We start from the raw sequence: 24,384 nt of genomic DNA on the forward strand, positions 1-24,384 counted from the left end.
TGGGGCAAGGAGGTGGAGACAGCAGCCATTAAAATGAGAGCCCCAGTGGGGAGATGAGAACAGCCTTGCACTCCTGGCTGCTAACCCATAACAGGTTTGGGATCTATTTTTAGTTTTAAAAAAAAAAAAAGTGGTTTCCTCACAGCAGTGAGCAGGTCAGATGCAGAAAATAAGTTGCTGAGAAAGCCTCAAGTAAAATCCACTGGGCCTTAAGAGAAAGTGTGACTGGCCAAGATCAGCCACAGGCTGGCTCCAGAAAATTTGTCTGGGCCCCCTTGCCCCCTGGGGGCGGCCTCTGGAATGAGGTGTACAGGAGTGAAAGGTCAGGCCCTGTGAGAGAGGACTGGGGCCTCAATGGCTCCTCCCCCCTGCAAGGAAGCACAGGCCTTTCCCCTTCAGGGCTGTGGCTCCAGGACCACTTCCTCCTTCCTCACTCTGAAGGAGGGAGCAGGCCTGCTGAGCTCCTTGGAAAGACCAGAGCACCTTCCAGGATGCCTTAGCTTGTCTGTGACCCCAGGTGGGAGTGCCAGAGGGTGCCAATTGGAGGCCTCCCTCCCTGTTTCAGGGGTAGCTGAGGACCACCCCAGAGACCTGCAGAATGGAGGGAGAGAGTAAGGAGAAGCTGGCATCTGTGTCCAATCTGGTGACTGTGTTTGAGAACAGCAGGTATGGCGTGGTGGGGGTGGGAAGGGTCACCAGGGCCAACTGGTAACCTCCCTCTAGCTCCTCTGCCTGGCCCGGGCCCCCATCTGCCCACCTCCAGGCCCTAGAGCATAGGCCCTCCCAGTCTCCAGGCTGAGGATCAGGGCTGGGGCCACCTTGGGCCCTCACAGTGAGCAGTTCCCTCTCTGGGCCCATCCTGAACACCTCCTAGGTGGTTCCTCCCAGCATAGAGGAGTGCGGTCAGGTCCCCGGAGCTGGGCAATGGTGAGGGTATGTGCACCGATATGTTGTGGAGAGTCCAGACATGTGTAGTTCTGAGTGAGTATGGGTGGACCAAACATAGTGTTTGGGTTGCGGGGCTCCACCCATTGCCTCTCCAGCAGAAACAATAGCTAATACTTATCAAACACTTACTCATTGTAAGTAGGACAGCCATATAGTTTGTCATTCAAGTCTGCACACAATTAAGACTGGAAGTGGATGCCGTTAAATATTTTTGGCAGAGGGGAGGGGACAATAGAAAAAGCTGAGATTGTATTGGGCAAATCTGGATGTATCATCAGCCTACCTTTGGGGCAGTATTCTAAGTAACTTGTCTGACTTATTTCATTTAATTATCTAACAGCCTCCTGAGGGCAGGTCTATTTCTATTCCCATCTTTTGATGAGACAATGGATGTACAGAGAAGCAGGGGGTCAGGGGAGCACCTGGGTGGCTCAGCGGTTGAGCATCTGCCTTTGGCTGAGGGTGTGATCTCAAGGTCCTGGGATCGAGTCTCACACAGGGCTCCCTGCAGGGAGCCTGCTTCTCCCTCTGCCTATGTCTCTACCTCTCTCTGTGTCTCTCCTGAATAAATAAATCTTTAAAAAGAGAGAGAGAGAGGCAGGGGGGCTCAAAATGCTTTAAATTCATGGGTAGAGGCTTCCATCTGAAGGGAAAAAAACTGGGCGAGATGTGTGGAGGTCATTGGTGGCCCTGGCAGGGGTGGTGTGTGTGTGTGTATGCACGCATGTGCGTGAGCGTGCCTGTGTGTAACGTTAATTTACTCCGCAGACATTTCTTAAACCTGGGACTGTGCTAGGGACTGTTGCCGGTGGCATTGTCTGGAAATAGACCGTAAGGTAGAAATCTGTTTCAGTAGGTTTACTGGGGATAGTTTTGGGAACGACAGCTGTCAGGGTGAGGCTAGAAGTACTGGGAGAAGTTGAACTGTGTGAGCTTGCAACAGAGGCCTCAACCTGTCCCAAGGAGCTCTGGAGCTGAGCTGCCCCTCAGATTGTTTCAATAGAAGCAAAGCAAGGGGTCTTTGTACCCCTACATGGACTAGTCATTGGATATGGGCTTGACCTGGGATGAGGCACCTGTCTTTCAACCAGGGCAACCCCAGAGAGAGACCTTGTCAGTGGCTGTCAGCCACCATACTGCCAGCAGCTGGGGGAAGAGAGCCTCAGTCCTGAAGGGGGTGTGGGTGGCACAGCATAGCATCATACAGGAACCGTAGTGGACACAGGAGGTGTAAGAATGATCCCTGCCGGGAGGATTTGTTTTGGGCACTAAGCTCATGGAATTACTGTGATCCAGTCATAGGCAGTAGATTTCCTGAGAGGGGCCTGGATTCGGTGCTGAGGGCACTCAGAGCAGACAGAGACTTCAAGGTGGACATGGCATAGATGTGGACCTAGAAGGGCTGTGCAGCTTGTTGCGCCGCTGACGTTACCCCACCTCTCCCAGGGTTCTTTGCCAAGCCCATTCTAGTTCAGCACCGAGGACAGCTCTCGGCACCACCTCCCCGGGCCACCACCCGCCCCTGCGGTGTGGGGAGAGAGTACCACCCAACTCAACATGCCAGGCATGCCCAGTGGAGACCCTCAACCTGTGGGCTGTGCCCAGGCAACAGCGGGCAGGGGGAGGCAGCCCTCAGACCAGAATGGGGTCAGAGGAGACCTTGCCCGCAGGGTCAAAGTCTCCCCTTATCAGGTGAGAGGCCCTGGGCCAGTGGCCTTGGCTTTGGCTTTCTTGTGCGGTCTTCTAGCACCTTAGCTGATCTGAAACTGAGGGGTGAAAAGGAAACAGAAGCTGGCTTGGGGCATTTGGAGGGAAATGCAGAAGCTGAAACCAAATGTAGAACAGAAAGCTCGAGGCCCAGCTATTTCTGCGAGCTGAGGAACCAGGCCCTGGGGTGCCAGAGAGATGGAGGAGCCCATGAGGAGCCACTGAGGACTGGCTTCCAATCCTCTTTCGACCACCAACCATTGGTGTGACTTGGGGCGGACATGTTTCTCCTTGATTCAAATGGGAAGGGGCAGCGTAGGGCGAAGGCTCGAGAGCCACCATGCTTGATGAATCCCACCTTTGCCACCCATAGCTGCAGGTTACTTACGCTCACTGTACCTCAGTTTCCTTAGCTACAAAACCAGAGTAATGAAAACCTTTCTCAGAATTTTGGAGATTTTGTACCTCTCTGGTCCTCCATCAACCAGCCTGTCTTCTCATTGCAAGCCTTTCCATACCAAAGGGAATGGGCACAGCCTCAATCATGGGATATACTCAGTGAGGGTGTCCTCTTTTACCTAAAGAATTTAACTGGCCTGTAGACTCTGTAGGTAAGATAAACACACACAAAGCTCCCTTTCAAAGACCCATTCCTGGAGGAACAGCAAAACTGCTTCCAGACTGGCTTTCCCCTCTACTAGAGGTGTGGAGGGCACAGCTCCCATTGATAAGCCCCAGGTTTAGCAGCTCTGCTCTCTCTTTAGAGTGTTCCATGGCTCCCAACTTCTCTCCATATGTAAGTTACTAAGATTTTAGGGCCTTTCCTGCTGCAGAGACTAAAAACAGAGGTAAGGTAGACAGATGAGGGTGATCTGCTACCACTTAGAAAGCACTGTATGCGGGGGGGGGGGGGGGGGTTCCTCGTTGCATTTTAAAGAAGGAAGTATGTAGTTCCCCAGGAAACAAAACAAGTCTACACTGACTCATCTTGAAGACTAGAGTTCCCTCCAAGAAGATGTTGGGGAAGGAAGTGGATGTTTTACTTAGCAAATTTCTCGGGAGTGTCAGGCACTGGGGAACCACTCCATCACAACTGTGATTTGCATTAATCACCTCTAAATCCCCACCAGGAAAGTGCTAGTCTTCTTTCTATTTTACAGCCAGGAAACTTTCAGGTCTGTTTTGTTTACCCCAGGATTCCAGGAGCAGCATCCAGAGTCAGCAAGCTGGAGATTGAACATCACCACCCTGGATGCAGGTCTCCCCCACCTGCAGAGCCATTGAAGGAGCCTAACCTTGGGGAGACCCTGAGGGTGTCCGAACCCAGGATGGTCAGCAGGAAGTACCTGAGCTCCCTGAAGAACAAGCTGTCCAGTGGGGCCTGGAGAAAATCTTGCCAGCCTGGGACCGACCCTGGGCCAGGGACACAGGTGCCTGAGGGCTAGAGTAGAAGTGGGGAGCTGGGGGGGACCACTTCACTAACCTCCTCTCAGCAAATTCTCTCCCAGCCAAAGCCAGCACTTCCCTAAGCGAGGGTCTTATGTCACCAGAGATCCATTGAAAGTAGATTCTCCTTTCTTGATGGCCTTTGATTAAATGCCTACAATGTACCCCACTGCTGGCATGATTTCACATCCGCCCCCCCACTGTAGGATTCTTTCAGACAAGGACATGAAAACTCAGACAGCTTAAAGAACTTGTCCAAGGTCACACCACTTGTAATAGTCTCCATTTTGTGAACCTGGTGCCCTTCCCAGGTGTGGCCTCAGTTTACTCACTGAAGGAGGCAACAATCCCAACTAGAAATATAGGTTAGGACTAATCCTGCCCTTAGACTGATCCTTGGACAGGTCACCTCCCTGGTCTGGGTGTCAGTTGGTTTGTCTGTGGAGTTCAAGGGCTAGGCTGTGTGATACCATGTACCCCGGAGCCAGACTGCCAGGGATCATGCCCCAGCTCTTCTGCTTCCTAACTGTGTGACCTTGGGCAAAGCACTTTAACATCTTTGTGCCTGTTTCTTCATTTATAAAATAGGGATGGCGATCATAGTAGTAGGTTCTGGTTACCAGTTGCCATATAACAAATCACTCCAACATGTAGTGGCTGAATGCATTTTATTATTTCTCACAGTTCTGTGGGTTGACTGGAATGCTACTGGGGTGTTTTTCTATTGGTCTCACTTGGGGCTTGTCTTAATCAGCTCAGGGCTGCCATAATAAAAGATCATAGACTGTGTGACTTAACAAAAATATGTTTCCTTACAATTCTGGAAGTCTTAGATCAAGGTACCGGCAAGGTTGTTTTCTGGTGAAGCCTCTTGTCCTGGCTTATAGATGGCTATCTTCTCACTGTGTCCCCATGCACATACTCTCCTGGTTTCTGTCCCTCATCTTATAAGGACATCCGTTCTATTGGGTTAGGAGCTCACCCTTATGGCTTAATTTACCCATAATTATCTCCTCAAAGGTCTTATCTCCAAATACAGTCATATTGGGGGTTGAGGGCTTCAATGCATGGATTTGGGAAGGAAGGGGCACAATTCAGTCTATACTAGGGTCTCTCCAGAGGGTGGCTGAGGCTGGAATGCCCAAGGTAGCTCAATTCTCAAGCCTGGTGCCTGGGCAGGGACAGTAGAAGCTGGGTCCTGCTTGGATGCTGGCATGGCTGGACCCTCGGCTCTCTCTCTATGATGTCTTTGGACCTCTCCTCTCAATGTGTCCTCTCCATCAGAAAAGCCAGACCTCCAGATGTGGTGGTTCATGGCTCCCACGAGAGCATAAGCTTCCAAGAAGCTTCCTAGGCCCAGAACTGGTGTAGCCTTACTCCTGCCCCATTCTTTGTTCAAGCGATCCCACCACTAACCCAGATACATTGTGCGAGGGCATGAGTGCCGGTTGGTGGGCATTCACTGGGACATCTTTGGAGACTGCACTGGGGGTCCCCATCAGAGGACACCATAGCTGTCTCTCTCCTTCTCCTTCTCCCCCTCCACCCACCTGCAGGAGCCGGAGGAAAAGAGGATCGTCCAGGAACTACTGGAGACAGAGAAGGCCTATGTGGCACGCCTTCATCTGCTAGACCAGGTCAGTGGCCAGAATACTGCCCCATGCTGCCCCAAGCCCCATCACCCAGGTCTCCTCACCCCACCTCTGCTCTCCCTCTGTACACCTCACCAGCACTGAGAGTTAGGACCTGGGGTATGATTCTAGGAATTTAGTCCTTTATCTCCATTGGCTGGAGTTGGGGCAAAAATCAGGATTTAGTGCATTTATGCCACTTGGCCATTCCATCCCCCGTGCTTGGGCTGGGCTCACATGTAGCAGAGTGCACATGTCCTTCCCAGCCCCACACAGGATCCTCATCTGTCACCCTACCACCTGACATTCTTACTGTTATTACCCCTTCACACTTTTTAAAAAAAAGATTTTCTTTATTTATTTGAGAGAGAGACTAGAGAGTGAGCGAGAGAGAGAGATAGAGGGCATGAGCAGAGTGGGCAGCAAAGGGAGAAGCAGACTCCTCATTGAGCAGGGAGCCTAATGCAGGGCTCAATCTCAGGACACTGGGATTATGACTTAAACCGAAGGCAGATGTTTAACCAACTGAGCCATCCAAGCGCCACCTCCTTTCACACTCTCCTAATAAGCCCCAAGCAGGAATGTTAAATATTTGTAAATCTGGAGCATGATCTTTAGCTTGGTGAAGTCCAAGACCTTGAGTGACCCTAGATGGGCCCATTTCTGACACTCACCAGCTGTGAGCCCCTGGCCAAGTCCCTGAGTCTCTAGGGCTTCATTTGCCCATCTGTAAAGTGGCCAGAACACAGCTCTCTCTCTTCCTGAGCTTGTTTCAAGTATGATGGGAGACTGAAGAGGTGAAAGCATTCAGTAAACTGGGGAGGGGCCCCTAAGATCCCAGGCTGTGCTCCTGTCCCTCTAGGCTGCTATGTGGCTGGGGGGCCCTCCTCTGCCACAGGCCTAGTGACCGGCAGTGGTGGTTGCAGGTGTTCTTTCAGGAGCTACTGAGGGAAGCCCGCAGCAGCAAGGCCTTCCCTGAGGATGTGGTCAGGCTCATCTTCTCCAACATCTCCTCCATCTACCAGTTCCACGCTCAGTTCTTCCTCCCGGAGCTGCAGCGGCGACTGGATGACTGGTGAGGGCACACCACAAGCCCCTGGGGTCCCCTGATTGCAGCCCGGGCCAGGTCAGGGTGTGACACCCCCAGGGCACTGGGTTTGGCCTGTTAGGTTTCTGCCCTTGCCATTGGCCATGACTGTCTCTTCCTTTGGTGTCCGTCTGTCCTCACAGCAAGGGACTTAGACAATGAGCATGTGTGTGTCCTGGGAAAGGGATGGGTCAGGCCCCCACTAGACTGAGAAACTTAGGAGCCAGTGGAACCAGCTGGTGCTAACTGAGGGCTTCCTACATGCCCAGCCTTGGGCTTCAGACCTATTAACACACTTAATCTTCAAAGGCACCCCGCCTTTGTGATGATGCCATCACAGTGATGCAAGAAACAGTCTTCATTTTCAGAGATGACCACTGAAGCACATGGTGATGGACTTACTTGCTTTATATATTTTGCCAAAGAAATGCCATGATGTCTGGGATGTCTTTAAAATTCTTCAGCAAAGAGGAATGTCTGTAATTGTTAAATCTGGTGATGGATAGATAGGGTTCATTATTTTATTCTTTTCCCATCAGTTCTTCACAATAAAATGTTGGTTTGTTTTTGTTATTATTTTTTTAAGATTTTTAAAATAATATTTTATTTATTTATTCATGAGAGACACAGAAAGAGGCAGAGATACAGGCAGAGGGAGAAGCAGGCTCCCTTCGGGGAGCCCATTGCAGGACTCAATCCCAGGACCCTCGGGGTCATGACCTGAGCCAAAGGCAGATGCTCAACCACTGAACCACTCAGGCATCCTCAAGATATTTTTTTTTTAGATTTTATTTATTTATTTGAGAAAAAGAGTGTGTGAGCAGGAGGGAGAGGAAGAGAGAATCTGAAGCAGACTCCATGCTAGGCTGAGAGCTGGGTACAGGGTTCGATCCCACAGCCCTGGGCCAAAACCAAGAGTCAGACGCCTAACCAACTGCACCACCCAGACATCCCTGTTTTTTGTTTTTTTGAAAGATGATCCTATGCCTACCATCATTCCTAACCATTCCTATTTTTTCCCAATGGGAAAATAAAGGTACGGAGAAGTTAGGTGACTTGTCCAAGAACACACAGCTAGAGTAAGTGGAACAGTTGGGAATCAAACTCAGGCAGGCCAGCTTCAGTGACTGTAGGGCCCCCCCATCACTCTGCTGTAAACAGCACACAGCATAACCCTGGATATGTTCTTACCCCTCCGAGGCTGTTTCTTCATTTCTAAGATGGACCGATGATCACCCCCTGCAGAGTTGTGAGAATTAAATGGGATGAGACATGCAGCGTGTCTTGGGCAGGGCTTGGCTTGTGGTCCTTGCTACCACTACGGCAGAAGCCTCAAGTGGTTAATGGGATATGTGTTTTGGGCCTGACACTGCATTGGGTCTTCTGGTGAAAGAGAATTGCATCTGCTGTCAGGGTTCACAGTCTAAGGAGGCTGGACCATACACATGTGCGTGGGGGTGACATGCCCCCATACCTGCACCCAGAAGTGCAGCAGAAAGACAGTTTGGGTTTCTGAACCCCATGGTTCAGAGGCTCTGACCTAACCTGACCTTGCCTGAAGTCAAGAGAGGAGGTCCTCAGGCTGAAGGCAGTACCTGGGTGGCCCTCTTGCAGGACAGCCACCCCCCGCATCGGCGACGTGATCCAGAAACTGGCCCCATTCCTGAAGATGTACAGTGAGTATGTCAAGAACTTTGAGCGAGCTGCTGAGCTGCTGGCCACCTGGACTGACAAGTCTGCACCCTTCCAGGAGGTGATCACCCGCATTCAGGTGAGGTTGGGTGGGGGGTGGGGCCGAGTCTCCACTGCCACCCCCGGAGTGTACTGGCTTGGTTTCCCTGAGGGATTTGGGGTACCTCCGGCTCAGCTGCTTGCACAGGCTCCAGCGCCATCCTGCCCTGCCCCCTCCCCTGACCCTCTTGGCAGCCTGATCCGCCCTTCCCCACCTCACCCCACACTCTTCCTCCTTCCATCCCTCCCCAAGAGCAGCGAGGCCTCCGGCAGCCTGACTCTGCAACACCACATGCTGGAACCCGTGCAGAGAATCCCACGCTACGAGCTGCTGCTCAAGGAGTATGTTCAGAAGCTGCCAGCCCAGGCCCCAGACCGGGCCGATGCTCAGAGTGAGGATACCCCCAAGGAACCCACGGGGCTAGGGAGGCCTGAGCCACTCCCGTTTACTTACTGAACACCTGCTAAAATGGTTGGACTAACTATCAGCTATCCGCAGTGATTGTTGGCACTTCACAGACATTATCTATACCATTGGCCATTTTTTACAGACACTCAGACCCAAAGAGATCAAGTGATTTGGCCAATGTCACACGACCAGAAAGGGGCAGAGCTGGGATTTGAAGCTATGCCTCTATTATGCCAAAGTCCATGCTCTTTCCCCAGCACCCTCTGGGTCTGGCTTGGATGGGGGAGTCACAGAAGCCCAAAGCCTAAGTCCTGTCTTTCAGTGGCTTCCAGTCTCTCCACTCTGGGTGGGAAATGGCCCCCATCATCCGGTCATCTCATGTGCTGGGCCGGGCTACTCCCACCATCACTCATAGCAGGCCCTAAGGCCACTTTGTTAAGCCTCAAGGACTTCCTGCCTCAGCCCCCAGCCCTCAATTTTCAGGAGTTAATTCTGGCCCTGCGCCTCCCTTCAGAAGCGCTCGACATGATCTTCTCAGCCGCTCAGCACTCCAACGCGGCCATCAGTGAGATGGTGAGTGGCCGGCCCTCAGGGCGGAGCCGCAGGCATCCCCAGGGGTCCTGTACCCCCTCCCCACAGCTCTCAGCCTCCCCCAGCCCAGCCAGGTCTCTATCCATTCATCCCCTGATCTCTCCCGATGCTACCTGGTCCCCTGCTGCCCTCTCCCTTCACATCCCATCCTCGTCCACACAAGGCAAACCTTCCAGAAGCAGGTGGGCCCTGCGTGGCCTTGTCTGAGGGCTCGCTCCCTGTCCCAGGAGCGGCTGCAGGACCTGTGGGAGGTGTACCAGCGCCTGGGCCTCGAGGGCGACATAGTGGACCCCTCCAACACCCTGCTCCGCGAAGGCCCTGTCCTCAAGATCTCTTTTCGCCGCAGCGACCCCATGGAACGCTACCTTTTCCTGGTACAGGGATGCTAAGCAGCCTGCCCTGAGGGAAGTTCATGGACCACTCTGGCCCAGGTCCTGCCTGCCTGGTGTCTACCTGCAACGAGAAACAGGGAAGAGCCTGCTTCTCTGTCCTTCTCTGCTTTGGTGCTGGAGTGACTTTAGACAAGTCACATGGTGCCTGTGGGCCTCAGGGATTTCCAACTGAGGGGTCTCTCAGATAGGCCCTAGGAAGCAACAGTTAGATTTGCACTAAAAAGGCCGGGGTAGGGGGTGGGGGTTAAGGAGGGAGTCACCTGGTCCTGCCTGGAGGTCGGGGGCAGGGAACTGCAACATCCCACAGGCCCCTGCAGCCCTGAGCCCCCATGAGAAAGGCCTTGTAAGTTTGATGCCCACAGACCATGGCAACCCTTCAATGACCATCCTCATTGGTTTGGAGGCTAGACAACCCCTTCCTCATCATACCTGTGACTCCTGTGAGCTGGCCCAGAGTGTGGCAAGAGAGGGAGATGCAGTGGTGCTCCACACACTCCCACGGAAGCCCTGCTCCCCATCCTTCTTGCCCTACTGCTGCACAACCAGTCACCACACCCACTCACCATTTCATGTCTCCTACAGTTCAACAACATGCTGCTCTACTGTATACCCAAGGTCATCCAGGTGGGCGCCCAATTCCAGGTGAGGACCCGCATCGACGTGGCCGGAATGAAGGTGAGAGACTGCCCACACATGGTCAGGCTTCATCCCAAGGGTGGGATTGAGGATGAGGAATAGCAGGAGGGTCCATGCTGGGTTCTCAGTCCAGGAACCCAAATCTGGGAGGTCCTGGACCAATGTGGAGGTGGAAAAGTTTGGGGTTGGAGTTCTCTCATATGGGCCCCCATAGGCCTGGCCCACTCTTTGGGGCAATGCCCACCCCGGCTTGACCTCTCTCTGCTTTCTCTATTAACTACACAGTGCTTTGACAACTTTAATATATACATAAAACCACCAGGAGTCTTGTTAAAATGCAGGTCCTGATTCAGTAGGTCTGGGGTGGGGCCTGAGACTCTGCATTCCTCACCAGCTCAGGCAGGGGCGGGGAGGATGCTACTGTTGCATGTCCACAGGCCGCACTTTAAGTTGTAAGGGTCTACACTGTCAGCTTAGCTGCTGGATCGTGTGTGTTCCCAGCCAGAGATGACCACAAATGAGCAGGAACAGCAGCCCATAATAGTGCCCACCGACTGCCTGGTGTCCGTGGGTTGGGCCCTGCACCATCCCATCAGATTGTCACGGTACCCCTATAATGGAGGGGCTATTATTTTCCTTTGCATTTTTTGGGTTTTTTCTTTTTTAAAATAACACTTTTATTATTTAAAAATATAGATAATACATGTCCCAAAATCAAATGTAAAAAATATATATAAGAAGTCTCCTTGCTACTCTCTCCCCTAGTTCCCTTCCTGGAGACAGGCTTTGCTTCTTATGAAGGCTTCCAGAGGTAGTTTTTACAGATACAAACTAATAATATATATATTATTACTTCCTTAAAAAAAGATTATTTATTTGAGACAGAGAGAGATAGAGAACACGAGCAGGGAAGAAGGGTAGAGGGAGAAGCAGACTCTCCACTGAACAAGGAGCCCGACTTGGGGCTCGATCCCAAGACCCTGGGATCATGACCCAAGCCAAAGGCAGATGCTTAACCAACTGAGCCACCCAGGTACCCCTATTTGTTACTGCTTCGTTACTTATGTTTCACATAAACGGTGAAACAGTTTTCCATAGACACTGTTCCGCACTTTGCTTTTTCAACAAAGCACTAACTCTGGTGATTGGTGCACATCAGTACATTAGGAGCTCCCTCACCCTTCTGCATAGCTACTGAGCATCTCCATGTGCAGAAGATACCATAAGTCATTTAGCCAACCCACTCCTGAGGGACATTTAGATCGTCCTCAGTGAAGAACTACAAATGAATAACTATGTACATGCCTGTGTGTAAGTGTATCTGTAGTTAATCCTATTTTAAAAAAATAAAGAAATAAACTGTGGCACATCTAGACAACGGGATATTATTATTTGGTGATAAAAAGAAATGAGCTATCAAACCATGGCAAGGCATGCAGGAAACTCCAATGCATTTTGCTAAGTGAAAGGAGCCAATTTGAAAAGGCTGCACACAGTATGATTCCCACTATCTGACATTCTGGAAAAGGCAAATCTATGGAGGGAGTAAAAAAGATCAGTGGTTTCCAGGGGTTAGCAGGGAGGGAGGGATGGATAGGCAAAGCCTAGAGGATTTTAAGAGCAGTAAAACTATTTCATGTGGTACTATAGTGATACATGTCATTACTCATTTGTTCAAACCCACAGCAAAGGGCAGCCCGGGTGGCTCAGTGGTTTAGCGCCGCCTTCAGCCCAGGGCCTGATCCTGAAGACCCGGGATCGAGTCCCATGTCGAGCTCCCTGCGTGGAGCCTGCTTCTCCCTCTGCCTGTGTCTCTGCCTCTCTCTCTCTCTCTGTGTCTCTCATGAATAAATAAATAAAATCTTAAAAAAAAAAACCCACGGCAAGTATATATGTATACATATATCATATCTTCTTTATCCGTTCATCTGTCGATGGACGTCTGGGCTCTTGTCATAGTTTGGCTATTGTGGACATTGCTGCTATAAACATTGGGGTGCAGATGACCCTTTGGATCACTACATTTGTATCCTTTGGATAAATACCTAGTAGTGTAATTGCTGGATCATAGGGGAGCTCTATTTCTAACTTTGTGAGGAACCTTCATGGTGTTTTCCAGAGTGGCTATATTTGCATCTCCACCAACAGAGTAAGGGGGTCCCCCTAAAAGTCTTTTAAAAGGAAATCAAGGCCCAGAAAGGTTATAATTTGCTTGGCGGCACACAGCAAATCCTGGTTTCAGCAATCAAACCAGGTATAGCAGAGTCCAGAGTCTCTATACCTAATCACCATACTGGACTGTGTCCTATTAAGGCTTCAACGCAGAGGAGCAAAGCTTATGCAGCATTGCAGGCTTAGTGGAGTAAGTCAGGGGGCCAGGAGCTTTCTTGACAATTCCTCTCTGGTCACTGAGCCCCAGTATGTCCTGAGGCCTGGGGCTGGGAGAAGCAGAGGTCAAGTCTAGATTATCTTGGTACCCTTCCATTTCCCCCATCCTGTATCCCTATCACCCCCTTCCAGCCCTCTCCCAGGATCTGCCGCAGGAAGGAGGGGCAGGTGGGAGTTGAGCCAGGACCCCCCATCCACTGGAGAATCTCTGGGCCTCTGAGAGCCCTCAGCAGGAGGGCTTTAGGCTTGCTCCTGACTGACATTTGGGCCCAATCAAGGGCCTGGAAATGGGGTACAGCCTGAGAGTGATGAAGGCCAATGAGGGGACCTGGGTTCCTGTGGGGATTCCATCCAACTCCCCATGCCTGAGATGACTGAGGTCTTTTATGAATGCAGCCCCTCAACCTGAGGCAAGCAGCTTCCCTTCCTGAGTAGTTGGAATGTCCCAGAGGCCAGAGTGTGTGCAGGCTTGTATCTCTGGGAGTCTTGGTGAGAGAGATTGAGAAAGGCAGGTTTATGGAGAGTAACAGATAGAAGTGGAGACAAGTAGCCCTGTCTTAGGACTGGCAGAGACCCAGACATAGAAAAAGAGGCAGAGATTGACAGATAGAAAAGCAAAGAAATAGGCCAAGACAGAGTCATAAAGAGAAAATACATAGAGACAGGACCAAGAGCGTCAATACGTGCTGGGTTCCTGGCACCTGCCAGTCCCAGTGAGTGCATCTCCTGCACACTGTACCTGATGCTCCAGAGGCTGCACAGCACCTTCTCCCAAATGGCACAGGCCAGGCAGGTGCAGAGCTATCCACCTGCCCGCCATCTGCACAGGAACCATTTTCTGAGTCTGCAGTCTGAAGGCAGGTCTGGCCTTTGACCACCATGATGGTTCCTAATGGCCTATGATCCCCTGGCTTCCTCCTTTCTGGACAGCAGGGAGGCCTAGTTCTCAGCAGCTGACTCTCCCCCAAGGTCTGTGTTGATCCCAACACTGTGCCATCCTGCACAAGGCCAGCCTAGGAAGAAGGAAGGGATACCCAGAGCTTCCATGTACAACTGTGTAGGTTGGGCACTCCACAGGATGAGCACACCTCCTCCACAGCAGACATCATGGATTGTTTATTTGCAATTCTCATTGTCCGGCAGATGGCAGTCAAGTGTCTTGTTCCAACAAAATCTGAATATTATGCTGGTTTGCCAACAGATGTCAGTAAAGTGTTTTGAAGAAAGGGTGTCTTTTTCTAATTAGCACAAAGGCACCTGAACCAGCCCAGACCTAGGGAGTGGTAGAGACTGGGTGCAGCAGATCCTGGAAATGTCCTTGAGAAGCTTTCATCCTCCCCCTCTGCAGAGGTGGTCCCTGCTGCTCTGGTCAGAAGCTCCCCTTTCTCTACTAAAAGCATCATATTTCTTTTTTGTTTGTTTGTTTAAGATTTTATTTATTTACTCGACAGAGAGATAGAGCCAGAGAGCACCAGCGGGGGAATGGCAGAGGGAGAGGGAGAGAAGTAGGGTTCCTGCTGAGCAGGGAGCCCGATGCAGGGCTCGATCCCAGGACACCCAGGATCATGACCTGAGCCGAAGGCAGATGCTTAATCGACTGGGCCACCCAGGCATCCTGCATCATATTTCTTTTTACCTCTGGAGCCCAAACCTTAGATTTCTCCTCTCTTTCCCTCTCCCTCACCAGTTAGTCATGGAGTCTTGCCAGATTCCCTGATATGGACCCCCAGGGAGAAAGCTTCTCTCTTCCCAAGTGCAGGGAGGCTCATTTCCCCTGGATCCAGCCCTTCTTCACCCCTTGCACGCAGCCACTGGGATGGCTTTCCCAAACACCTCTTTCCACATGAGCTTCTCTCCACTCGTAAACCTTCTAGAGCCTCAGATTCCAGTCCAAATCACATCAGGCCCCTTCCAGAGGGAACAGACTGATTTCAAAGGCCTGAAGGGCAGAGCAGGCCTAACGTGAAGAAGGATGCACCCAGAGTCAGTGTTCTCGGGGACACGGCAGGCTACCCTGAAAGTGGGCAAACGCCTGGTCGCCACATGGCAGGGAGCAACGGAGAGGCTCAAGTGTCAGGTGGAACAACAAAGTTCCATCACACTCGGGCTCTTGTCTATGCCTTAGTTTCCCTTTGCGACTCCACATACTGCCTGGGAGAGTGGTTTGTGCTTAAGGGACTCTGGGGGCGGGGTGGAAATAGATATTCCTCGCCCTTCCCCTTGGAGCGCCAAAAACCTGATTCGAATCCTCCATCTCCCTTTAGATACTGTGTGAGCTCAGGCAGGTCTCTTGCCCTCTCTGAGCCTCCATCTCCGGATCTCCTAAATGAGGGTAGTAACATCTCTCTCCCAAGATTACTCTGAAGATTTTCTTTATCTTTCTATTAGGGACAATTTAAAGCCAAGAAAGTAGTACAATGAACCCCTGTACACTCATCACCTGGCTTCAACAATCGTCAACTCAAAGCCAGTCTTTCCCCCAGCATTCCCCCTCCTAATCCTCTTTCCACTGGATTATTTAAGAGCAAATCTCGAGACCCATAATCATTTCACCTATAAATACTTCAGTATGTGTCTAAAAGAGATAAGAACTCTTTTTTTTTTGCCATAAAAGGTGACAACAGTACCATTATCACATCTAGCAAATTAATACTAATTATTTAATAATATTAGGATCCTTTGGTTTTCCTTGACTTGTAAATGTCTTCTCACAGCTGATGTGTTTGAATCATTTGTGATGTGTTTCTTACATCCCTTCTCATCTGTTACACATCCCCTCCTCCTTTTTTTCATTTATTAATTAAAGAAATCATCTCATTCTCCAGTAGCATTTCTCACAGTCTGGATTTTGCTGCTTGCACCCCTGTGTTATCGTTCAACATGTTCCATGGTCCCCCATATTTCTCGTCAACTGGTAGTTAGCCTAGAGGCCTGAACAGATTCAGCTATGCAAGACGGTCGTTGGCTGTCGCTGCCCTCAGGTGGCATGTCATGGCTAAACATTAGGGTTGATCGGTGGGTTCAACAATTGTATCAGTTAAATAGGAACATATATTGGGACACCTGGGTAGCTCTGTCGGTTAAGCATCGCCTTCGACTCAGGTCACGATCTCAGGGTCCTGGGATTGAGTCCCATAAGAGCTCCCTGCTCAGTGGGGAGCCTGCTTCTCCCTCTCTCCTTACCTGCTGGTCCCCCTGCTTGTGCGCTCTCTCTCTCTCTCTGTCAAATAACTAAAATCTTTAAAAAGTAAATAAATAAATGAGAACACGTATGGAGAGCTCTGAGCTCAGTGGCCAGCGCGTAGTAAGCGCTCTCTGACTGGCAGCCTTCTCAGTGGCCGTGGGGCTCTGGGACAAGAGGACAGAGAGAAAGACGGGAAATGGCATTGTCTGTTGACTCTCTGAATCGGGCAACCAATTTCTTCATTCACTGTATGGGATAGAGGGTCTTATTCTAGGCCTTAGGTCTGCTCCTGAAATAGCTGTGTGCCCCAAACCCAATTTATGACCCAATTTCCATTTTTTGGTGACTCCTTTGTCAGAACTGTCACTCCTACCTCACACTAACCCAACTTTGCTGCTGCTGAAATTCCAGGAGCTTCCATGTCCTGTTTGCTTAGAGTGCAGCCTGGTTGCAGGTGCATTTGCTCGGCTCCACAGGTTTAGGGAGGCCATGGAGAAAGTCCTGATCCCTGAATTGTTCCTTGAGCATGAGCCATCTCCATCCATCCGACAGTGCCTGGGGTCAGGATGTGACTGAACCAGTCGCCTCCCTCTCATCCCCAACCAGGTGCGGGAGCTGACGGATGCAGAGTTCCCCCACTCCTTCCTGGTGTCCGGGAAGCAGCGCACCCTGGAGCTGCAAGCCCGGTAGGCATGGAGCTGCCCAGCTGGGTGGGGAAAACCTGGGAGGGGCTGCTCTCCTCAACCTGTGTTCACTTTCCGAGCAGGTCCCAGGAAGAAATGATTTCCTGGATGCAGGTATCAGAACATTCCAGGGCCCCTGGGATTCTGAACCCAGCCTACCCACCCAGGCTGAGGGGGAGGGAGGGGTGCATGTGCATGTTCGTGCATGAATGCATGCGTGCGTGCGTGTGTGTGTGAAAGAGAGAGAGAGAAAGTGTGTGCCCCGAAGCTCCCTCTGCTTCCTCTGGAATCGCTCTGTGGTAGTTTGGAATCAGACCTGCATTCAAATCTTGCTGCCTTTCACTGTCTAGCTGGGTGGCCTTGGACAAGTCACTTAATGTCCCTGAGACTCAGTCTTCATCTCTGTAGTCTAGGGCTAACAGTCTCTCCTTCCTTTAGTCAGCTGGGATGGGCACCCAGTAGGCTTTCAGCAATGTCTGTTGACACAGTGTGGATGGATGGGCAGATGAGCCCTCCCTGTCACTCCCTAACCCTAACCACTTCCCATGCCCCCTTAGGCCTGCCAAGCAGCCATTGACCAAATCGAGAAGCGGAATGAAACCTTCAAGGCTGCGGTCCAGGGCCCAGAGGGAGACGCCCAGGAGCAGGAGGTAAATGAAACCTTTGCATCCTTCACTGGAGCCACCAGCCACACACGCTTATTCCCTCTCTTTGCTCTGCCCAGCCCAGCCTGGAGGGCAGGGGAGTGTCACCCACCAGGAGTGATTTCAGGGAGACCAGGGAAAGCCCATCCACCCCAACCTCAGAAACTCAGGGCCAAAGGCTCTCCTATTAGCAGAAATTTCCTTTGGGAGCCTCTATATGCAACCCTCCCTAGGAAGGGTTTCACATCCAGGTGGCTCGGGCTGTGGGGCGGTGCAGGTTCGGGTTGAAAGCAAGACTGAGGTGGAAGGTGGGTGTGGCGGAGAGGGAGAGTATCTGGGACTTGATTTCCACTCTGAGCTCCAACTCTGGCTTGCTGGGCATCTCTGCTGAGTCCCTTGACCTCTCTGGGCTCAGTTTCCTCACCTCGAAAAGGAGAGTAATAGTAACTGACTTACCACATAGTCTTTGTCAGTCCAGTTGGCTTCATGCGGAGCCCCTGGGAAGCGCGGGACACACAACCCCTGCCATGAGCAGGTGGATGGACAGAGGCCCAGGGCTCGGGGCCTGTGCGCAAGGAGGTCATGAGGTCATGAGGTGCCCACCTACTGCCCAACAGCTGCAGTCCGAGGAGCTGGGCCTCCGGGCGCCGCAGTGGGTCCGGGACAAGATGGTGACCATGTGCATGCGCTGCCGGGAGCCCTTCAACGCCCTGCGGCGCCGCCGCCACCACTGCCGAGCCTGCGGCTTCGTGAGTAGTCCCACCAGCACCCTGACTCCGCGTGTCCCCTCCTCTGCCCCCACCCTCCCGCCAACTCTGCCGGCTTCAACCCGTGCAACCCAGAGGCGCTGGGCACTAACTCTGTGCCAGGTACGTGAGTGGCCTTGTTCGGACCTGACGGTACCCACCTGGGATGCAGGGGCTTTTGTGACCCCTGTTCTGCACCTGGGGAGATGAGGCTTGCCAGGGCTTAGACCATGTGCTCAAGATGCTCCCCAAAGCTGGCCCTACTCCTTCATCTCTTCTTTTTCTTTTTTCTTTTTTTTTAAGATTTAAAAAATTTATTCACGAGAGACACAGAGAGAGAGGCAGAGACATAGGCAGAGGGAGAAGCAGGCTCCCTGGGGGGAACCCAATGTGGGACTCGATCCCATGACCCTGGGATCAAGATCTGAGCCAAAGGCAGACACTAAACCACTAAGCCACCCAGATGCCCCCTTCATCTGTTCTTACTACCATTTCCTCAGAGCCCCAGACCCTACACCAGGAGATGGTCTCCCATTCCAGGTGGGGCCTGCAAACCCCTCAGCCCCCCTCAGACCTTGCATCCACCACCCTACCAGCCCTACGCCCATCGTCCTGTCTTCCTGAGTGACTTTGAGAGGCCACTCCTCTCCAAGGAAGTCCTCGGGCCTCCAGCACCTGCTCAGTTCTGTGGCTAGCTGTGCCTCAGTTTCCTTGCCTGTACAATGGGGATTATAATACATACCTCCAGGGTGGTAGTGAGCTCCTCCTTTCCTTCCTCAGCAGTTTAGGCGTGGCTCACTCAGAGGAGCACCCACTAGCTGATTGAGGAACCTGTCCACTCCTCTTATCAGCTCAGGCCTGGTTATCAGGGACAAATCTTGCTTTGCTTCTGAAGCACCTGCTGCACTTGAGCTGTTCTCTGTTGACATGACAACCCCCTTCCGTTTACTCTGCAAACAGAGAAGCTCTTTCTGATCTCAGTCTTTAATGAGCTCCATGGGGCTGGAGACAACCGGCCAGGCAGGTTGGGGCCAGTCAGGGAGGTGTCCCCAAAATGTATCACATGGCAGTTGGGACACAGAGTAAATTTCAAGGACTGGGGACACACCTGTGTTCTGATGTGAGCGACAAGTTCTATCAGAGCCAAAGAGAAAGGATCTGGGGATTCGCTACTATTCTTGGTGATTCACGCCTGTAAATAAGGGTTGAGTCTACTGACATTTGCCAACTGGGTAAGTGGTTCCTAAAGAACTTGTTTAAAAGAGTTTAAAAATATGAAGACGCACCCAGAATAACAACTCCCATGGACTTGCCTTCAAGGTACAGGGAAGAAATATAATATTCTGACAACTAAATGAAATGTACGATCCTTGATGGGATTGTGGATGGGGAAAAACAAAACCAGCTGCAGAGGCTGTTACTGGGAACTTTGGGGATAATCTGATCATGAGCCACCTATAGACAGTAATCTTGTATCGATGTTAAATTTCCCAAATATGATCATGACATAATGAATAGGCAGGAAAATGCCCCTGTTCTTAGGAGACACAGGCTATTTATCTGAGGGTGTGGTCATGATGACTGTCATTTATACTCAAATGATTCAGAAAAAAATACACACATATATATATAGAGAGAGAGATGAAGCAAATGTGGCAAAAATGTTAACAATCAGTGAGTTTGGTGGGGGCAGTATCATTGCCTTACTCTTACAACTTGTCCATGGGTTTGAAATTTTTCAAAATAAAAAACTGGTGGGGCACCTGGGTGGCTCAGTGGCTGAGCATCTGCCTTTGGCTCAGGGCATGATCCCGGAGTCCTGGGATCAAGTCCCACATCGGGCTTTCTGCAGGGGGTCTGCTTTTCCCTCTGCCTATGTCTCTGCCTCTCTCTGTGTATCTCTCATGAATAAACAAACCAAATATTAAAACAACAACAACAACAACAACTGGTAGAGAAGAAAATAAGTACACACCAATAATACAAAAAGTCTAAATCTCAATAAAGTAAAATGTTCCCAAGGTAGTTGAAGCCCTCTTTTGGGGCTCTATGAGATACTCTGAGCCCAATTTCAGGGTTTCTCATGCCTGTGCGTACCTTTGTATTCTGTGAGTCATCCTTTCAGTGGTTTGGATGCCCAGTTTCTGTCTCCCCACCTGCCAGACGGGAATCCTGGTGAGGGTGAGGAGGCCAGCCCTTCCCCTATGGGTCCCTGCCAGGCCACCGTGCTGTGCTGGGCACACAGATGAGCCCCTGATCTCTGCGTCATGCTCTCCATTTCCAGTTCCACATCCGGGGCTCACTGTGACACCCCGTTCTCCTGGGAATTGACATCCTGCAGCACCCATGCTTGTCTCTGAGTCTTGTCAGAGTCTCCTGGCCTCCCCAGCACGATCCATGTCGGCCTGCCTCAGGGCTTTCTCCATGCTGGGATGGGGATGGGCCCCATTCCACCGAGTACACATGACAGGTCTTCCCGGCAAAAACGACCAGCCCAACACTTTTTATTAGAACACGCTTGACTCTAGGATTGCGCAGATTGCAAGATTTGCCTGAATCTTAAAGCAAAACCTGGGACTTTAAATACCTGTCCTGTTTGTGGAGGGACAGCTGCTGCCGGTGAGCCAAGTGGCCCTGGGCAGGTCACTGCCCGCCTGCTGTTGGGTGAGGATGAAAGCCCCGGCGGGGTGGCTGGGACAATCAGATGAGATGGCAGAGGGGAGAGAGAGCTTGGAGAAGTGAATTAGATGCAGGGCTGTGTGCAGGGAAGCCCCTGGAATTAACAGCCGTCCTTGCAAAAGGGGATCAAGAGGCACCTGCAGGGGGGGGCCAGCTCTTGAGCCTCCACCTGGCGGAGCTCAGAGCCTGGGTTCTCCCGCTGTGCCTCTGCCAGCACAGGGGACCACCTGCCTCTGCCTCCATTCCTCTGCCGAAGCTTGCTCTGTCTTCTTCCTGTCCCTGGGTGCTTTCACGCCCCACCTCCTGCCCATCCTCCCCCAGGTGGTGTGTGCCAAGTGCTCCGACTACCGGGCTGAGCTCAAATACGATGACAACCGGCCCAACCGGGTCTGCTTCCACTGCTACACGTTCCTCACCGGAAACGTGCTCCCGGAGGACAGGGAGGACAGGAGGCGGGGCATTCTGGAGGTGAGGGCCAGAGGCCACCACTCAGCAAATGCGTGCGGGGCCCTCCGCGAGCTGGCCCTGTCCTGGGTGCTGAAGAACAGGCCCGCGGGGGTCACACTTCCCATCCTTGTCTCTGCGCACCTCCCCGGGAGGGGAGAAGCCCCCCCAACCCCCACATCCCAGCCGAACGTGGCTCCCACGTCGCAAGGTGGTTCTCTTCATGGACCTCTGACCACGTTCCCATCTCCCCCATTCCCTGCCTGCCCTGTCCAAGAGGCCACACAGCTCGCTCCCTTCTCAGGCCCCTGTTCTGTTCCTGGGGCCCTCCCAGCACCTGCCCCAAGCTCAGGCTGGCTGGGGCTTGACCATGGCTCTGCCACAGGTCAGCTGCGTGACCCCAGGTCCCTGATGGGACCCCTCCGAGACTCAGGGACAATTAGCTCCTCCTTGTAGGGTTGCCACAAGGATTAGAAATAGTGATTGTCAAGCCCCCAGTCCAGTAGTGTCTGATGCACACTGGGTACTCTGTTACCCGACAGTCTCTCTCTCTCTCTCTCTCTGGTTTTTAGAAAGGGTCCACGACAGGGTCTGAGCAGAGCCTGATGTGCAGCTTCCTTCAGCTGGTTGGGGACAAATGGGGCAAGAGCAGCCCCCGGGGCTGGTGTGTGATCCCCCGGGACGACCCCCTGGTCCTCTATGTCTACGCTGCCCCTCAGGTAATGCCACCACCTGCCTCCCAGACCCTGGCCCTCTCAGAATATGTGTGTGTATGGGGGTGAGTAGTATTGGCTCCAAATCCCAGAGAAGGAAACTGAGACCCAGGGAGTCCGTGGTTCCCTCCAAGGCAGAGGGTTAGTGGCTTGCAGAGCTGGGCCCGGACTCCAGGTCACAACAGCTGTGCCCAGCAGGCAGCCAGTCCTCCCCTTCCTTGGTGCCCTCTTACCAGTCCACCCTGCTTCGTGGGTGTTTGGGGGAGTGAGAAGCGGGTATATGGCTTTTACTTCAAATTGGCTGTCTGAGGTGGTGGCGCTGAAGAGAAAGACAGTGGCCCATGGCTTTCCTTTTATCCTTTTCCTTTTCCTCTCCCTCAGGACATGCGGGCTCACACCTCCATCCCGCTGCTGGGCTACCAGGTGACTGCTGGGACCCAGGCAGATCCCCGGGTCTTCCAGCTGCAACAGTCAGGCCAGCTTTACACCTTCAAGGCTGAAACTGAGGAGCTGAGGGACCGCTGGGTGAAGGCCATGGAGCGGGCGGCCAGTGGCTGGAGCCCCAGGGGGCCCAAGGATGGGGACCTGTCTGACTGACCCACAGCCGGCCACTCTCCCCTTAAGAGCCAGGCTCCCAGGGATCCCTGGGTGGCGCAGCGGTTTGGCGCCTGCCTTTGGCCCAGGGCGCGATCCTGGAGAGCCGGATCGAATCCCACATCGGGCTCCCGGTGCATGGAGCCTGCTTCTCCCTCTGGCTGTGTCTCTGCCTGTTTCTCTCTCTCTGTATGACTATCATAAATAAATAAAAATTAAAAAAAAAAAAAGAGCCAGGCTCCTGGCACTGGCTGACCTGCAGCCTCTGTGATCCACCATGCCAGCCTGAGCTCTCAGATAACCAATTTCCAGGGGCACCTGGATGACTCAGTCTGTAGAGCATGCGACTTTTGATCCCAGAGTCATAAGTTTGAGCCCCATGTTGGGTGTAGAGATTACTTAAAAAAATAAACTAAAACAAACAACCAATTTCTAGTCATTGGCACCCAGACTGTGTGTCTTGATCTAGGATTCAGAAAGTGCGTGTTTGTTCCTTTGGGGAGGGGTGACCAAGCATCCCTGTTTGCCCACGGCTGAGGGGGTTCCTGGGACTTAGGACTTATAGTACTAACATCTGGAATGTCCCAGATAACCCAGGACTGTTGGTCACCAGTATGGTTCTCTGCCTGGGCTGTATGTTAGCATCACCTGAGGAGCTCTAAAAAAATAAATAAATATAAAAATAAACTAAAGGGTGCTCGGTTAAGCCTCTGCCTTCAGCTCGGGTCATGATCCTGGGATCCTGGGATCGAGCCCTGTGTCTGGCTCCCTGCTCAGTGGGGCACCTGCTCCTCCCTCTCTCTCTGCTTCTCCCCCTCCTTGTGCATGCATTCTCTCTCTCTCTCTCTCTCTCTCGTCAAATAAATAAATCTTCAAAAATTAAAAATAAGGAGCACCTGGGTGGCTCAGTGGTTGAGCATCTGCCTTTGGCTCAGGGTGTAATCCTGGGGTCCTGGGATCGAGTCCCACATCAGGCTTCCTGTGGGGAGCCTGCTTCTCCCTCTGCCTGTGTCTGTTTCTGTCTCTCCCTCTCTCTCTCTCTCTCTCTCTCTCTCTCTCTCTGTGTGTGTGTGTGTGTATGTCTCTCATGAATAAATTAGAAAATAAAATTTAAAATAAAATTAAAAAAAATTTACAGTACCAATGTCCATATCCATTACAAAGATGTCTGATTTCATTAGTCTGGGATGAGGGAGGCACAGGAATGTTTTAGGAGTACCATCCTGAGTCTCATGTTCAGCTTGGGCTACCCAGATGAAAAAGAGAGCAAGCAAACCAGCAATGGTTGTGTACCTGTCAAGTGCCAGGCATGATAGTAATTAGAATAATAAATAACAAACATCTACTGAACCAGGTACTGTGTTGGGTGTGTCATATGGAGTATCTCATTTCACCCTCAGGAGTTATAATCCCCATTTTCTAGATGAGGACATTGAATCCTAAAGAGGGTTTTAGTCATTGGCTCAAGGTCCTACGGCTGGTGGGTGCTGAGCTACGTCAAAGCTGTTTTCATCAGGCAGCAGTGCAATAGGGCAGGCAAAGAGGGGAGGAGAGTGGGAAAGAGGGAAAAGGAGTATGGGGCACCTGGGTGGCTCAGCAGTTGAGCATCTGCCTTTGGCTCAGGTCATGATCCCGGGGTCCTGGGATCAAGTCCCACATCGGGCGCCTTGCGGGGAACCTGCTTCTCCCTCTGCCCCTCTGCCTCTCTGCCTCTCTGCCTCCCTGTGTCTC

The 24,384-nt window shown here is 51.9% G+C and overlaps 1 protein-coding gene across 1 annotated transcript; it reads left to right on the forward strand.

Annotated features, from left to right (window-relative positions):
* The first annotated feature begins 218 nt into the window (after window positions 1–218).
* FGD2 (FYVE, RhoGEF and PH domain containing 2) lies at window positions 219–23,082 on the forward strand. Its single transcript, XM_025990843.2, has 16 exons — window positions 219–666; window positions 3,851–4,085; window positions 5,658–5,738; window positions 6,659–6,807; window positions 8,434–8,590; window positions 8,804–8,942; window positions 9,474–9,532; window positions 9,778–9,924; window positions 10,525–10,617; window positions 16,757–16,836; window positions 16,917–16,947; window positions 17,391–17,483; window positions 18,095–18,226; window positions 21,224–21,370; window positions 21,919–22,065; window positions 22,441–23,082. The coding sequence occupies exons 1-16, from the start codon at window positions 599–601 to the stop codon at window positions 22,654–22,656; spliced, it is 1,974 nt and encodes a 657-aa protein (XP_025846628.2). The 5' UTR covers window positions 219–598; the 3' UTR covers window positions 22,657–23,082.
* Window positions 23,083–24,384: the final 1,302 nt, after the last annotated feature.

The sequence above is a fragment of the Vulpes vulpes genome, chromosome 1 (assembly GCF_048418805.1).
Source record: "Vulpes vulpes isolate BD-2025 chromosome 1, VulVul3, whole genome shotgun sequence".
Lineage (NCBI taxonomy): Eukaryota > Metazoa > Chordata > Mammalia > Carnivora > Canidae > Vulpes > Vulpes vulpes.

What these genes read in the sequence shown, in the direction of transcription:
- FGD2 (XM_025990843.2), top strand. Translation starts at nt 599, where the DNA reads ATGGAGGGAGAGAGTAAGGAGAAGCTGGCATCTGTGTCCAATCTGGTG. An exon ending in GCCTTCATCTGCTAGACCAG is followed by an intron (nt 5,739 to 6,658) that starts GTCAGTGGCCAG and finishes TGGTGGTTGCAG; the next exon opens with GTGTTCTTTCAGGAGCTACT. An exon ending in GAGACGCCCAGGAGCAGGAG is followed by an intron (nt 17,484 to 18,094) that starts GTAAATGAAACC and finishes ACTGCCCAACAG; the next exon opens with CTGCAGTCCGAGGAGCTGGG.